We start from the raw sequence: 16993 nt of genomic DNA, 5'->3' as shown, positions 1-16993 counted from the left end.
AAATCCTCCTCTTTATCTATTCCATTATTTATGGATGGAGAGTTACGGTAACAACCTAAAGAAGACATTTTCATACACTCCAGATGAGACTTAAGGCTTCTCACTGGAAAATGCCGTGCCCCTCCTGTCTGCTCGTACCTCTCCACCATGACATAATTAATTCCCATTCCCTGTTCTCTTTCCCTCCTTTGCCCTGAACTATCAAGCTCTTCCCTTCTTGGAAACTACTCCAGGCTCACCTTCTTTGGAAAACCTTTCGGATATAATTCCAAAATGTTCCAATTAATTCATTAAGTCTCACCAACCCTTACAGCTCACCATTCTTAACCATTTCTTCCGCTAACAATGCTTCGATTACTGTGATTTCAATTCTCCCAAGTTTCTTTTAAGCACATGTGCTCTGCCCCCCGCATTTTAAACTAGCAATATTTATTGAATGCCCCCTTCAATAAACGTGAGCTCAAGGGAGCTTGAGATTTCCTTGTCCTCCATAACCCACTGAGCAACTATAACCTTTATGAACCACACTTCCACTCTGAAGAAGAGTCCTCTACAGCCCAGCCCTTGGCTTTGCGGATTCCTCTGCTACACTGACATGTCATCTTTTTATATCCTAGCCAATTCCCACCTGCCACAGTTCCAACTTATTTTCTGCATTTCAATTCCTCTGCACTCAGTGAAGATAGACAATAACTGAGAATTGCCCTCACAAAGATTTTCTTTCTTCCATCTGCATTAAAATAATTTTAGATCCATCACAGCCCTTCTCTTTTGTAAGTTTAGTGATTTGAATATCTTCCACCATTCCACAGTCATCCTATTTTCCATTAAGAAACAAATCTTTGCCAATTTCCTCTACATCATTTCAAAATGAGAGTTCATGATGACCTCTGAAATTTAGTTTCCACAGTTTTACCTTTATTTTTTGGATTCTTTCCTCAAGTGGCATTTGGCCTTCAGATGAATTCAAAACCATAAGGGACTCTTTAATCCCTGTTATCCAATGAATTACATCACGTGCAAGATCATTAAAGCTCTGGTCCTCGGCAGGAGGTAACTTATCCTCTTCCTCACTTTCACATATTTGTCTCAATAATGCTTGGTATCTATCAATCAAACGTGTTGATTCCGTTATTATTTCTTCTTCTGCAGTCAGCCCATATTCCTTCAAAGAGTTGTTCAACTGGGCCATAGATTCAAATTGTTCCCTGTAAATTCCAAATGCCACTGAAAGTTTATAGGAGCCATAACACCATGTAAGAAACCATATTCTCAGGAAATAAATATTATATAAGATCAGCTATACCTCTTTCTAGCTAGAGCTTGGCAAAATAGCTCAGTTTTCTCTCCTGATTCTTCCATTTCTTTCCATTTCTCTTCCTGGTTAGTCAACCACTTATTCAGGTTTTTATGGTCATCCTGGAGTCTAAAAGAACATTACACATGTTAGAATACAAAATAAGCAAAAAGTGTTTATATGAAGATGGGCATGACTGCTGTGAGCCAATCAGGTTTATAACTATATGTTGTTCTTATTTTTGGGAAAAATTTCATTTGTATCATTAATATCTGAATACTAATAGCTTGTATTACACTGGTATTCCATAAAGAAATGAGCCACACAAATATATCATAAAGGACAGGAAACAAACAAACAAAACATTTTCAGACTCTCCCCTAAATCTTTGCCATATTAAATAATTTGAAGAATTCTCCAAACTTCCAGAGCCAAACTTAGATTTGAAAGTATGTATTTTATTTGTAAAATCTGTGTGTACATGTATCCTCCCAATGCTAGCTGTACTGAGGCTGAGTACACAGAAAGGTATCATTAGAAAACATGTGATTTATTTCCTACCTCAGTAGCTGCTGCAAATAGTCATCAAGTTCCTTTGCTCGCTCCTGGCATATGGACTCCATTTTTTCTAGTTCAATTTCTTGACTTACAATCCAACTGTGAAGCTCCTTAACATGTGCTTTGGGCAGATGCTTCTTCACATGATTCAGTACAGTTCCCACCTGCTGTATTTTACTGCCTCTTCCTTCAAGAGTCAAGAAATCCTTAAAAAAGACAAAACATCTATGTCCTACTGGCAAGTCTAAGTATGGTCTCTGCCACCCCTGTGACACTTTCCAAGTTGGTACCTAGACATGCCATCTTCTTAACATCCTATACAAAAGAAGGGCTATGGAGACATGACTGACTCCGATGGCAAAAGACAATTTACCTCAGTTCTAGGATGTATGAATACATCTGATTTTCTGGGAATGGCGTCAGCAAAATAATGCAGGGTGACTGTGAAGGTCAGTAGAAGTAAGCCCAGGAAGGCTGCAGTTTTTGCTCAACTTCTCCTAAATACTTGTTGCTTTCTATTAATTTGTGAAACTATACAGACTATTCTCTATTTAACTTGGTCCAAATCAGAATTTATTTCAATGTTTGTGTCCCAACGTTTGAGCATCAATTGTTGAGGCCCATGCAATGGGCAAAGTTAGAGGCAAAAGAAGTGAAGGGAGGGGAGGGGAGGGGAGAGGAGGTGAAGGGAGGGGAGGGAAAACTTTAAACTACAAATGAGAAGAAAGGCATTTCTATCAATAAACAACGCTATCACCACAGCAAGGAATCAGAGCATATTTGGTGCCATCACTAAGCTTGATAACAAGACTTATCATCCAAACTACAGCACCAGACAATCCACCCTAAAGTGATCAAGAGTTAAGGGTACAACATGCATTTTAAATGCCAGGCACTCTGCCTTTTATTTCATGCTACCCTCCACTACACTCTAACCAGCAGTGTATTCAAGTTCAACGGTAATTTTTAAAAGAAATATGGCTGGGAAAAGATCTAGAAAATCAAGGGAAAGAAAAGGATTTTAAAATGCAAATTAGGTGAAGTCTTTATTATTATTATTTTATCAAATATGATTTTAACACAACTGATAAATAGCAACTCAGAATAGGTGTGAAAACAGAACTTGTTTAAACCACTTGCACCCTTACCCAGTAAAGAGAGTTTCAAAATATTTTGGGGAAATGCCACCTTATTTGAAAATATTCTCTCTCTGTCGGAAGTTAATAAATCAAAGTAATTATTATCCTACCTACTTAAATACAGTTCTATGCCTCTAAAATTTGAGTTTTGATCTAATTGAAATTTATGTATGTCTTACAGAAAGTTTTTGTAGCTTTTGTTCCATACTCTTTTTTGTTTCTGATGATTCAAAACACTCCTTAAGGTTCATATTCATGTTGCTGAACCAGTCATTAAAGTTCTTGCACTGATCTGCAGGGGGGAAAACAGAAAAAAAAAAAAGCTGTATTCATTCAAGGAAGACTTCCTATATCTAGTTAAAGCGGGAGATTGTGAAACTTGCTTCCCATTCCATGGGCACAAAACACTGTGTAAAATGGTAAGCTGAAACCCAATTTTGAGGGCTAATAGAGTCTAGAAAGTGATGGCAGTGCCTTTCTGACACTAAGCCTCCTTTCCAAGCATACAGGACCCCAAAAGACACCAGCAGGGCAGCCTGCTCATAGGCACATCCCCAGGTTCACTCAACACAGGGAGCAGGTTAAACACGAGGATGCTGGTGACTTTCTTTTGTGAAATAAACAACTAGATGTTGTTTATGACATGCATCGATCAGTGAGTGCTTCTTCTAACCCCCCTCCCAAATTTATCCAAATAATTCCTTAATCAATCACTGCTTTTCCTTAAATATAATCTCTGCAACTATCTCGAAGTGAAGCTTAGAAGAGCCTTTGTATTCACAGTACTCATTCAATCTTCAAGATTCCTAGAAAACACAGTCAGAGAAATATTGCACTCACCATTTAGTAACTTAGAAAAGTGATCTTGCAAAACACTTTTTTTGGTATTAAATAAATCACTGACACTTTCATACTGCTTTTTTAATTCAGAGAGTTCAGGAGTCAGACAACCTATTTGATTCTCAAGTAACATCATACTGTGCTTTTGCTGTAGAATTTGCTGTTGTATCTCCTACACAAACAAATAAACAAACATTCATTAAGTCTTAAAATGGGCTCGATTTACACAAAGCATAATAGATCTCCACTGTTTTTACAAAAAATCTAGATGATTTTCTGTTGGGTGGATTTGCTTTCTCTTAGCCAGTATATGTATAATGCAATGCAATTTAATATCAAATAATTACTGTCCACAAAGCAAGTCAAAGTGAAACTGCTAAATATACATAAATTGTTTTTTTTGAGATTCCCCCCCAAGTTTTCATTTTTAATAATTATTTTTATTAACCTCAAGAGGTTAATACCATCAGAAATAAATGTGAATAATAATTCTGCTTCACAGAAGAGAAGCAGTTGGGAAGTACCTCTAGTTTCGTAAAGATCTCCAAGCTGTCGGAAGGAGACAGGGCTTTTAAGAGGGATTCAGTCATCCCGATCTGGGTCTTGGCTTGATCGAGGTCCTCCCTTAGCTCAGCTGTGCTGCTACTGAGGGCAGGAATGCTGGATTCTCCTGCTAATCGCGTTTTCACTTGTTCTATCTTGTTTACAATAGAGGATTCCATGACCTGAAATCATGAAATATATGAAGTACCGTAACAGACTTTAAAACAACTGCACTGCTAGAGAATGAACTGAGACTTTGCTGCATTTCATGTGAAATAGAGGCTTCTCTACTTCTAATTCTTCATTGTTCTACATCACTGATAGGACAATTCGAATGCTGCCTTTAAAGAAAAAGAGTAACACGAAAAAAAACTGAAATTGACATTCTGACTTTTTCCTAAGAGACTAATTTGAACTCTACCCCCTAAAACAAGTTTTATATAGCATACCAACTGAGGTGTTATTTCATAGTACTCATTTGAAAATATGTAAAAACATATACAAAAAATAGCCAACATTTATTATTTATTATGTATACAGCCTCATGGTACGCACTTAATGTACAAAAATACAGAAGGTTAAGAAGGTTAAGTAAGTTGCCCAAGACCTAACACAGGTGGCAGTGCCAGGACCTCAACCAGAAAGTCGGACTCATATTCAGCCATATGAACATTCATGTTCAGCCACTATGCACTTAGATCTACATAAAATTGTAACAGATCTCTACACACAATAGAAAATCACACTTGGGGCAATCTGCCTGTTTTTGCATCTACCAATTAATAAACCTCGAGTCACTAGAGCCACATTCTCCTTCCTACATCCAAGACATTCATGAGGAAACCCGTTACTCTACATGGAAACACAGTAGTGTCTCCCCTTCCACACAAGAGACCTGTGAAATACATGAAATGGGAATAAAAGAACGCAAACAATGATATTACTCATTCTAAAGGGGAACAAAGATCATAAACTATGCAGACTACTAAAAATTCGGTTGGACTTAATATAGGAACCAAAGGTAAATTAAATAATAATCCTAATTTTATTTTAGGTTTAAGATTAGAATTCTGGTTTATGAACATTATGTTAGAGTACTTTAATTGTGACTCTTAAAAAAAAAATTCTCTTACCTGCAATTCAAGGGGTATTTCACTGCTTTGAAGCAGAAACTGTATTTTAGCCACTCTTTTAGAAAATTCTGAAGGTTTTTGTTCATGGACTTGTAACTCTTCCTAAAACACATAATTTTAATGAAAAAATATTTTTATTTTATACCTTATTTTCTGGTACCCATGATTGCTATTGTTAATGAACAGAAACTGAGAAAGCCTTTGAATTGCCCCCCAAAAAATCACTTATTTTTTTGACCGAGTCCTGGGAGTTACAAACTCAAGTGCCTTCATAGGTCAGGCAAACCTTACAACTAAGGGAAGGGTTTGAGCTGTAAGACAACGGGGAGGAGCTAGGCTTGTGCCACACCGGCATGCAGGGCCTACCAAAAGGCGTTACATTTCATAGACCTGTACATATAAACTGTGTCCACACACACACACACACACACACACACACACCCCATTTCTCTCTCCCCCCACCCCCCACCCCCTCACTGGCAGAATTTGGCCCACAGGCTGGTAGCCTATCATCCTTAACTTCACATTTTTAAACAACGAGTACTTCATGACAAATTTAAGGGACTCTTAGTGATAATTCATTTATACTTAGAAAATCATACTTTTAGTTCACGACTATCATCATCTACCCAGGAAACTCATAAATCACCACACATTTTGAAAATCTTTTCCAAAGGTATAAATGTAAATATTTGAATTTAAAAGTGAATAAAAGGACACATTAGAGAAGAAATGAGATTTGAAGCATTAGACCTGGCACTGTAAAGCCATCACGTACATGCACATACAGTTTTACATTATTGAACTAGATATAATTGCCAGTATTTCACTGTTTTTTGACCTACCAAGATAGTGATTTCATATGGTCCAAACTAATATGTAAACAAACAAAACAATTAGCAAAAAAATCTCCCTAGAGTTAAAAGATGTAACTTTAATTCTTTTTCTTTCCAAATGAAAACCTGAAATTACTGTTTTAAAAACCAGTCTTTTAAAAACCTCTGAAAAGATGTTGATACCTGCCTTGTAGTTTCCTAATCTTTTTGAGGGACTGCTTAATTCAAATTATGAAGGTCGTTCAGTCATATCTAGATCAGTCTAAGGGCTGGCAATCTGTTTTTATCAAGTTTTATTGAAACCCAGCTACTTTCAGGCACTTATGTACCGTCTATGGATGACTGCTTTCATGCTGCAACAGCAGGGCTGAACAGTTGTGACAAGTGATGAAATGATCTACGAGCCTAAACTATTTACTATTTGGCTCTTTAAGAAAAAAGTTTACCTAATCCAGGGACTAGACCACCTGGGAACAATTATGCATTTTGATGGGGCTTCTACTAGGAGTTCTTAACTTTTTATATACCATAAACCCCTCTGGCAGTCTGGTGAATCCTATGGACACTTTGTATAATAATATTTTTAAAATAAAACATAAAATAAATGATGTAGGACCATAAAGGAAAACTATTACACTGGTTTCCAGTTATCAAAATATTAAAAATAATTCATGCTATAGTAATATATGTTTCTCTTTAATATCTTCAATAACAAGATCTGGCAGTAGTTCTATTAAATATTGTACACGTATTTTCAATAGTGATAAGGGTAATAGTTACAACAACCAGATAATGATTTTTAAAATACCAGTAATTTTCTTGATAACAGTATCACATATAAGTTCATCCAACTACGTTTGTTGACTATATTTATAATTGAAACAAATATTACATTTTAGTTAGACATTCATGAAAATAAAGATGTGATTTCTCCCATATAAGGTCATTTCATCCATGAACCCCTTAGGCGTCTGTGAACTCCAGAGTTAATCAAACCTGCCTATGTCTTCCTGGATATCATAAAGGAAACAACAGAGTTCAGCTTCCACTCACGGATAATAAAAGAAATAAAAGAGTTCTTTGTGATTTCTCTACCCTGCTTCAAGAAAGCAAACTCCATACTAAAATGTCAACTGTATAAAAAAAAGAGCATATATTTTATCTGTTAAAGTACCTTCAGCTTTTCTCTTTCCTCTTCAGTCAGTTGATGTAATTCAATTTTTTGAAGGACCTTTTCAGTCCACTCATCAATTACATCTTTTAAGTTGAAAAGTTTGTCCCATAAAGCTAGAGCTCGGCCAAGATTTTCACAGTAGTCTTCTGTCTTCTCATTTATCTACCATAATTAACAAACAGAAATAACACATTTAGTGGTTAAAAAGTATGAAAACTATTGTTTCAGTCAAACACTATTTTTAAATAACTGTTTAGTTTACCTTTACCGGCTACTTTGCTTTATTCATCAACAAAAAATTTGCTTCAACATATCATGTAGATCTTTCTTCTACAAAAAAAAATCTTAGCTGATATGCTGCAGCTTATATGCAATTGAAAGCAATAGTCTTCCTAATTTCTAAACCACAATAAATAAAAGGTACTTTAAAAAACCCCATGAAACTATAAAACAAATTCTTAATTTGTGATTCATAAAAAATATCATTAGTTATCAACCAAAAATGTATTAAATATACAGTTGAACATCAACATCTTGTGTAACATATTAAATGTTACTCATTTTAAATAAGTTAAGTTTGCACTTTTACATCTAGAAGATTATAGAACCATTTGCTGGTCGTGCCTAACTCTGGGTGTGAGGTAATTCCTAAGTCATCAATTTTATATTATTTGAACAGTCTTACAATGAGCACTTTTGAATTTTGTAATCAGATAAAAAAATACTAAAGATACAACAGAAAAGATCAATTTAATTGCTATACAATAGAATTTCTAGTCAACTAAGTTATCACTTACATCAAGCCATCTATCCACAATAATATTAGCCTCTTTCTCAAAAGGAGGTTCTTCAAAGGTTCTCATTTTATTTAGATGAAATTGTAGATTTTTGCAGATCTGGTTAATCTTGTCTACAACTTCTAAATGTTCATTAAATTCTTCTTTGACAATTTCAATCTGAAAAAGATGAAACGTGTTTTGATATATTGACATATTCAAACTGGTAAGAATAACAATTCTATTATTGGCTTTTATTGTTCCACTTTCTCAATGAAAATTGTTTAGAATTCTAACCATCTGGTTTAGTAATAATTCTACACCCAATTTTCTTCCTACACTGCAAAATGAAATATTGTCTAAAACCTTATTTCTTGTCCATGTGAAATAATATTCTACAAAACAAAACACCTCCATTCAATGGCATAAAAAATGATAATTCCTAGATTCAAGTGGTAAACGAGGTAAAACAGAACTCTAAAACATATTTAATATGACTTCCAGTTAATCTTCCATAATTCTAACTTCAACATCATTTCTAACATGGAAAGTGAAATACTATTTCATGAAAAGGACAATAACCTTAGACTGTAAAATGAGATTTTAGTATTGACAAATGTTATCTTAATGTTTCACCAATTCTCTCAATTTAATACTACACAAATACTTTTAATGTTTACATAAAATATGAAAACAGATTTCCCCTAAGCAAAGATCTAAAGATACACCCTACGGGGACTTCCATTTCTGGGAATACGAAGTAGACACACTTTTTCCTCTTCTTCCCACTAAGTACAACTAAAAACCCTGCACATAATATACAAAACAAACTTAAGAGGACTGAAATGTGGAGAGTTCAAGAAGGGAGAATGGCTGGGGACATCAGCTCCTGAAAAACAAGCTGGTTGTGAGCTCCCTGTGTTTTCTTTTTCCTTAGATATCTCAGACTGTGTGCTGGAGAAGCCAGCACCTGGTTATATTACAGACCAAAAAAAAGCCCCAAGCAAAGCCTGTTCTCTTCAGCCAAAGAACCATAAATGGGACAACCCAGGAAGGCAGAAAATGTTTAGAAAATAATTCCTCACTGGAGACAAGTACCACTGAAAAAACTGTGGCCCAATCCCCACCATGCCAACAAAAGTTCAATGTACAGCCTAGACTTCCACCATCATCAAGTTGTAACAGAAGCCCCACCTTCACTCAACCAGGGTAGTATCAGAGAAGGTGAAATAGAGAGCCAGGATTTTCATTCCTGTTGGACAATAACAAAACACTCCCCCCCCGTGATGTCAGCAAGAACCAGGGAGGGATCAGTGGAGGCTTACTGGGAGCCAGAACTCTCATCCCCAACCAGCACTAACAAGGTGCCCTATCCCTGGTGTCAAGAAATCATCCCATTTGCAGATGACAGGATGATCTACGTAGGCGATCCCAAGGACTCTATAAAAATACTCCTAGAATTTAAAAGTAGGTTCAGAAAGGTCACAGAATATAAGATAAACACAGAAAAATTGATTGCACTTCTCCAAACTAGCAATGACTACAGGGACACTGAAATTTAAAATACAGTATCATTTCCAATTACTCAAAAAATAACTACTTAGGTATAAATCTAACAAAACATGCATAGGACTTATGCCGAAAATTACAAAATGCTAATGAAAGAAATCAAAGGTCTAAATAAACGCAGAGACGTACCAAATTCATGGAATGGAAGCCTCAACACAGTAAAGATGTCAATTCTCTTGAAATTGATATACAATTTTAACACAATTACTACCAAATCCCTGTAATATTACTCTATAGATATAGAAAAGACTATTCCAAGATTTACATGGACTGGTAAAAGAACTAGAATAACTTAAACATTTGAAAAAAATAAATAAAGTGGGAAAAATCAGTCTATTTGATTTTAAAACATATTATGTACAATAATAAAGAGAATGTGGTAATGGCAGAGGAACAGACACAATAGATCAATGGAAAAGAGTAGTGAACCCAGAAACGGACCCACACAAACACACCCAACTGATTTTTGACAAATGTATAAAAGCAATTTAACAAAGGAAATAGTCTTTTCAACATATATAGTGCTGGAGCAACTGGACATTAATAGACATAAACATGAACCTTAACTTAAGTCTCACACATTATAGAAAAAGAAACACTAAATGGATGATAGACTTAAATGACAATCATAAGTCTATAAAACTTATACACACAAAAAAGGAGAAAAATCTTCAGGAACTTGAGCTAGGCAAAGAATTCTTAGACACAAAAGCACAACCCAACAAAGGAAAAATTGATAAAGTAGACTTTACCAAAATTAAAAACTTTTGCTTTACAAAAAACCCTGTCAAGAGGATGACAAGACAAGCTACAGTTTGGGAGAAAATATTTGCAAATGACTAGAATATATAATGAACTCAACAGTTAACAAAAAATCAATATATTTAGAAAATGGGCAAAAGGTATGAAGAAATATTTCACAAAGATAACATACAGATGGTCAACAAGCACAAGAAAAGATGATCAATATCATTTGCAATTAGGGAAATGCCAATTAAAACCAAAAAGTGATACCACTACAAACCTATCAGAATGACTAAAATTAAAAAATTAAAAATAGACAATATCTAATGCTGGCAAAGTTGTGGATAAACTGGATCACTCACACACTGCTGGTGGGAATGTAAAATGGTACAGCCACTCTCGAAAACAATTTGGCAGTTTCTTTAAAAACTAAATACACAATTAACATACAACCCAACTATACCCCAGGGTATTTTTTACCCTGAGATACAAAAATTATGCTCATACAACCCCCTCCCCCAGATGAACATTGATAGTAACTTTATTCCTAACAGGCAAAAGCTATAAACAACCCGGATGACCTTCAATGGGTGAATAGTTCAAAAAATTGTTGTACATTCATACCATGGAAAAAAGAGAACAGCAAAAAAGGGAACAAATTATCAATACATGCAAGAACCTAAATGAATCTCCAGAGAATTACGCTAAGTGAAAATAGGCAAAACCAAAAGGTTACACACTGTATGATTTCATTTTTGTAAGATTTTTGAACTGACAAAATGATAGAAATGGAGAGCATATTAGTGGTTTTGAGGGTGTGGGATAGAAGGGAAGTGGGTAGGGCTATAAAATGACATGAGGAGTCCTTGAGGTGATAGAAATGCTCCGTCTTGACTATCAGTATCAGTATCCTTACTGCAGTATCGTAGTATAGTTTGATTAGATTACACCATTGGGGAAACTTAGGAAAGAGTACACAGGATCTTTCTGTATTATTTCTTACAACTGCATATGACTCTACAATTATCTCAAAAGTTTAATTCAAACAATAAAAATTAAATAAAATTTTTTTAATGGAAAAAAAAACAAACTACCAGCGATGTTTCTGTCTCCTGACTGAACACTGACTGATACACTAGCAAAGCAGCGATGCAAACCCAGGTGTTTTTTCCTCCTAGTTCAGGACTCTTTGCATTGGGGCATAATAAATGTTTAATTAAATGGATACATACACACATACACACACACACACACACACACACACATCTCCTAATTTTTATTACATTCAGAGAACATTGTTGTTCCGTTGATACAACCTACCAGTGGGTAAAGAGAAAAGAGTAGGAGAGGGTACTTTTAGCATTGACAGGAACTGCAGGTTTTGTTCTACAATGAATGGAAGGAGTAAAATAAAGGAAACTAGGCCCCCTCTGACATTTCCCAAACTTTAATAGTCCCCTGACAGTCTAGCCTTCTAGTCTTACTTTTCCACTCTGTCTTTCATTAAACAGAGTGGAAATTTGGCACCATATCCTAGATAAACATCCAGGTGTCTATGGTTTTGAAGGACAAAAGTTCTCAGTGGTATCAGATTTCGGCCACTGGTAGAAAGCATTATGACAACACATACTACAGAAATCGATTGTTTCTGAAGACAGTACCTAAGTCATCACAAAATTAACTGAAAGTTATGTTAACAATCAGTAGTACTAAAAATCTGCTTTCTTCAGTAAAAGAAGTATCTGAGAAAAGAGTTAAACAACAGGATACTAGAACTTCTATATCTTCCATACAAAATAGTATTATTTCAGCAAACACATAAAATGTCCATATGCTAGACACAATAATAGATACAAGATTCTCAACACAATTTTTTAAAAGCTTGGACTTTCATACATTTTGTAAAGGTAATTATTTTATTAATTTAAAAAATACCATTTGTGAGCCAGCCTTTACAATTGAGGTGACACAGATGCAAAGTTAACCAGTTTTGACTTTGCCATATACATGTTTCAACTATGTTTTCAGGGAAAGCAATATTATGATCATTAAAACATGACTCTGTAGTCAGATGGGCTTAAATAATGATTCTGCCGTTCATTAATTAGCCATATAATCTTTGGAAATTTGCTTAATGTCTATACCCACTTTTTCCCCCTTTTCTTAAACAGAGAAAGTTGCTAATCTGAATGTCCAAATTCCAAGACATAAATTGGACCACATTTACTAGTGAGCAGGATGAGCATGCATGAAAAATTTAGCACATGCATATGGTTCTTTTTTCTGCTTTGTGTTGTTCGTTATTGGTACTGGGTAAGATGAGTCAGAGACCAGCATTATGCACCTCTCTTAACGTAAACTGAAGAACCCAGGTCATTGCATCAATATCTGAGCTACCCTATGAAGCCAAACAAAGGGTGGTAAGATTCCAAAATGTAGAGTTAGATCTGGTCAAGATAAAGGCCTTGTACATGTTTAGGCTGGCCTGTATGCTTGAACCCGTTTTTTACCGGAGCACTTGCTGAAGTATTGGGCACTCGTACAGGTAATAATAAAGTGGTACCATTTGGTCTTATATTTTTACTGTATGTCTCCCTTGACAATCCCACAGCAAATTATGAAAATTGATGGTGCAGGATTGAGAATTCTCTGTTCTTTTCATAACACCATCTTAATAACCGTGAAACCCCTACAGTTACTTCCAAAGTTCTATAAGCCTTGTTTTTCTCACCAGTATAACAGGGGTAATAATACTTAGCTTATTGGGTTATTGTGAGAATGAAATGATACAATAATGTGCAAAGTACTTAGCATACAATGACCGAACCATCATGGGAGAAGTTATCATTATCATTTTTATTATTATCAGTAGTAGTAGGATAACTTAACACGGCAATCCCACATCATAATCCTATTTGTAGATAAAACCAATTCTTCTGGTTTCAGGGTTTTTCAGCTTCTGGGGCAAGTCATTGATTGGAGTGGAGCAGGTATGGTTCGACCAGTGAAGAAAAACGGAAATTAGTAAATTTGTAAAGTGCTGCAATGGCTATTTTTGATATTAAGAATTTAGACATTTAAGATTTTATGCTTAAAACAGAATCCTAGAAGTGAAATATTTAGTCAAACGGTAGAAAGAGTTTCAAGGTTCTTCAATAATACTGTCAAAGTGTTTTCCAAAAGGGTAGTATCAATATATTCTTTCATCAGCAATGTAGAGTGCTCATTTCACTATCAAAGCTATTTTAAAAATAAAAATAAAAAAATTAAAACTATTATAACCTCCATCTATGACAGCATGTTTAAGTGAACTATATTATTATATTACTAAATGTTACACATACATAAAACCATACTATACATAGAAATGATTTATTAAAAGCCCTCATTCTTTGATTTATCCATGGTTAAAACTGTTATTAAAACAAGAAGCCACAAGTTTTTATATTATTTAATAAACTATAAGAAGCTCTTGCCCTAATCACCAATGTGATGGTATTAGTGTTAGGAGGTGAGGCCTTTGGGAAGTAATTAGGTCATGAGGGAGAGATGAATAGGATTTGTGCCCTTATAAAAGATACCCCAGACAGCTCTCTTGCCCTTTCCACCATGTGAGGAGACAGGGAGAAGACAGCCCTCTATGAACCAGGAAGCCAGCTCTCACCAGACAACAAACCTATAGACACCTTGACTTTGGACTTCTCAGCTTCCAGAACTGTGAGAAATAAATTTTTGTTGTTTATAAGCCACCCAACCTAGGGCATTTTTTAAATAGCAGCTTGAACAGACTAAGGCACAAATTAGTACTGAAAAGTGGCGGTGCTGCTGTACCAATGTCTAAAAAGGTACAAGTGGCTTTAGAACTGGGTAATGGGTAGAGGCTGGAAGAGTTTTGAGGGGTCAGCTAGGAAAAGCCTACATTGCCATGAATAAACCATTAAGGGCGATTCTGGTGAGAGCTCAGAAAGAGAAGACCTGTAGAAAAAGTCTCAATCTTCTTAGAAAATACCTAAGTCATCCTAAAAAGGATGGTGGTAGAAATGTGGATGGTAAAGGCCATTCTGATGAGGTCTGAGGGAAATGAGGAACATGCTGCAAAGTGGAGGAAAGGCGATCCTTGTCATGAAAGTGGCAAAGAACTTGGCTGCGTCGTGTTTGTGTTCTAGTGTTTTGTGGAAGATAGAATTTGCTAGCAATGAATCTGGTTATTTTAGCGGAAAAGATTTCTAGGCAAAGTGTAAAGGAGAGGCTTGTCTCCCTCTGATTGCTTACAGTAACACTTGAAAAGACAGAAATGACTTAAAGATGGAATTGGTAAGCAAAAAGTAAGCAGAACTTAAAAGATTTGAAGAATTCTCAGTCTATCCATGTTGCAAAAAATGAGAATGCTAATGAGATAGCCAAATGCCCCTCAGATAAGGAGATGAGTATGGATCTATAGAAGCCAGCCGTTATTCTTTAAGACAAGAGTTGCCCTAAATGTGATTCAGAGGTCATCAGGGTTGTCACTCCCATCACAGGCCCAGAACGCCCTGGCCCAGGGGGCACAGCTGGCTCTTACTAGGTTTCAAAGGACGGGGATGCCTGGCAGAGCCACAGGTGTGTGACCTCAATCCAGGAAAGCTGAGGGTGTGGGACCCCAGCCCAGAAGAGTTGCAGGGCCCCCTGCATTAGAGCCCGTGGGGGGAGGGGGACATCCAGTCAAGATATGGGGGTTTTACCTTATTTGCCTTGTTAGGTTTTAGACTTAACTTGGGACCCGTTATCCCTTTCTTCTTTCCTATTTCTCCCTTGCAGAACGGATATGTCTGTCCTATTCTTGTCCCATCACTGTATTTTGAAAGCACAGAATTTGTTTGGTTTCATGGGTTCACAGCTGGAGAGGAATTTCCCTCATGATGAGGTGATCGCCCATATCTGATTTAGAGGATATTCAGATGAGACTTTGGACTTAGAAATTAGAGTTGATGCTGGAGTGAGTTAAGACTTTTGTGGCTGTTGGGATGGAATGAATGTACCTTGCATGGAAGAAGGACATGAATTGGGGGGGGGGGGGGGGGGCAGGGCATCAAGGGCAACAAGCTCTGAGAATTACCTCCAGAACTAAACTTTGGTTGTTTATCAGCCACCCAGTCTACAGTATTTTTGTTGTAACAGCCCAAACAGACTACGATAACAGCCACAGAGGAGCTAATGATGGCAGAAAGCAGAATCTAAGCCCAGGGCCTGGACTTAGATTCTCAGCAGGGAGACTTACCCAGGGGAGGGCCACCTGCCTGGAGGTGATGGAGGAAGTTTTACTGGTTGGAAAGTATACCATGTATAGTTACGGGGTTGCTTATACAGTTATGGGGTGGTGGCAAGAGTGTTCAAGCACTTGAAAAGAGGAGTGTTTAGAGCTGCAGTTATGCCATATGGGGGTTCAGAATGAAAAACCCCAAGATATGCCTCACAATCATCTGAATTTGTGCTCAGAGATGTTCAGCCAGTCAGCTCCCCTTTTGAAAAATCACAGATAAGCTCAAAGAGAGCACGTCTCCACGCAAAGATGCCTCTATTCCAGTTGTCCTGAACCAAGTGGACGACTGCTTCAGGGGTTTTCTCTTTTGCCCAAACTCTAGCCAAGGGCGCAAGAGAAACTTGTGCCCCTCCCTTAACTACCTAGAAGAACTTGAATTAGGGACCTTTTCCATAAAAAGTGACCATCAGAGATAACCTCTTTTGACCTATCCATAGGGCAGAGTAAAGTTCTATTTATTGAACATCAGCTCTTCTTATCATCCTGCAGTGATGCTTTGAGCCCCCAACGCAACTTACCTCATCAGGAGCTCACAATGTCTTATATACCCACTTCCCTCTTTGTCTCTGAACCTCTCTCGTGCATGTGGGGGTCTGACTCTCTCTTGCATGCAGGGTTCCCATACACATGTATGTATTAAATTTGGTTATTTTCTCTTGCTAATCTGCTTCATGTCTACTTGATCATTAGACCAGCCAGAAGAACCTTGAGGGTAGAGGACAGGTTTGTACACCCCCACAGCTACACACGGAGGACCTGACACTCATCAAGATGTTAAGTCCCAGGAACTCTGCTGGGCATTTACACGCTACCTCACGTAATAGGACAGGGATAGCTTTCTGCTGTTAATAGGATTCTTAACAGGACACAGGTAGGACCTGAGGACTAAGGAGGATTAGCACAAACCAAGAACAGCTGTAAGTCAAGCGGGACTAGATATCTGGTCAGTATGCAAGGCAGGGCTCAGGGGGTGTGAAAAAGGCAGAGACCTTGATTCCAGAAAGGAGTACAAGGTGGGAAATTGGTATCAGGGACACAGCAGAACAGTAGCTATGGGAACTGGGACACAGGTTCAGGGAATCTTA

The 16993-nt window shown here is 36.8% G+C and overlaps 1 protein-coding gene across 6 annotated transcripts in view; it reads right to left on the bottom strand.

The window, feature by feature from the left end:
• SYNE2 (spectrin repeat containing nuclear envelope protein 2) overlaps nucleotides 1–16993 on the bottom strand; it is a 280114-nt gene that overhangs the window by 148123 nt on the left and 114998 nt on the right. For all 6 annotated transcript variants that reach the window (XM_074327378.2, XM_019733404.3, XM_074327380.2 and 3 more), the window contains exons 33-41: nucleotides 8318–8476; nucleotides 7521–7682; nucleotides 5511–5612; nucleotides 4359–4559; nucleotides 3835–4006; nucleotides 3174–3286; nucleotides 1859–2061; nucleotides 1307–1426; nucleotides 917–1208 (exon numbers count right to left, since the gene is read on the bottom strand). In XM_074327378.2, the coding sequence (XP_074183479.2) occupies nucleotides 917–1208; nucleotides 1307–1426; nucleotides 1859–2061; nucleotides 3174–3286; nucleotides 3835–4006; nucleotides 4359–4559; nucleotides 5511–5612; nucleotides 7521–7682; nucleotides 8318–8476 (1524 nt within the window). The remainder of the gene's footprint in view (nucleotides 1–916; nucleotides 1209–1306; nucleotides 1427–1858; nucleotides 2062–3173; nucleotides 3287–3834; nucleotides 4007–4358; nucleotides 4560–5510; nucleotides 5613–7520; nucleotides 7683–8317; nucleotides 8477–16993) is intronic.

Source organism: Rhinolophus sinicus, chromosome 3 (assembly GCF_057876585.1).
Source record: "Rhinolophus sinicus isolate RSI-liver-muscle chromosome 3, RSI-T2T, whole genome shotgun sequence".
In the NCBI taxonomy this organism is placed as follows: domain Eukaryota; kingdom Metazoa; phylum Chordata; class Mammalia; order Chiroptera; family Rhinolophidae; genus Rhinolophus; species Rhinolophus sinicus.
The sequence above is the reverse complement of the archived record's forward strand: the minus strand, read 5'-3'. Positions and strand labels throughout refer to the sequence as shown.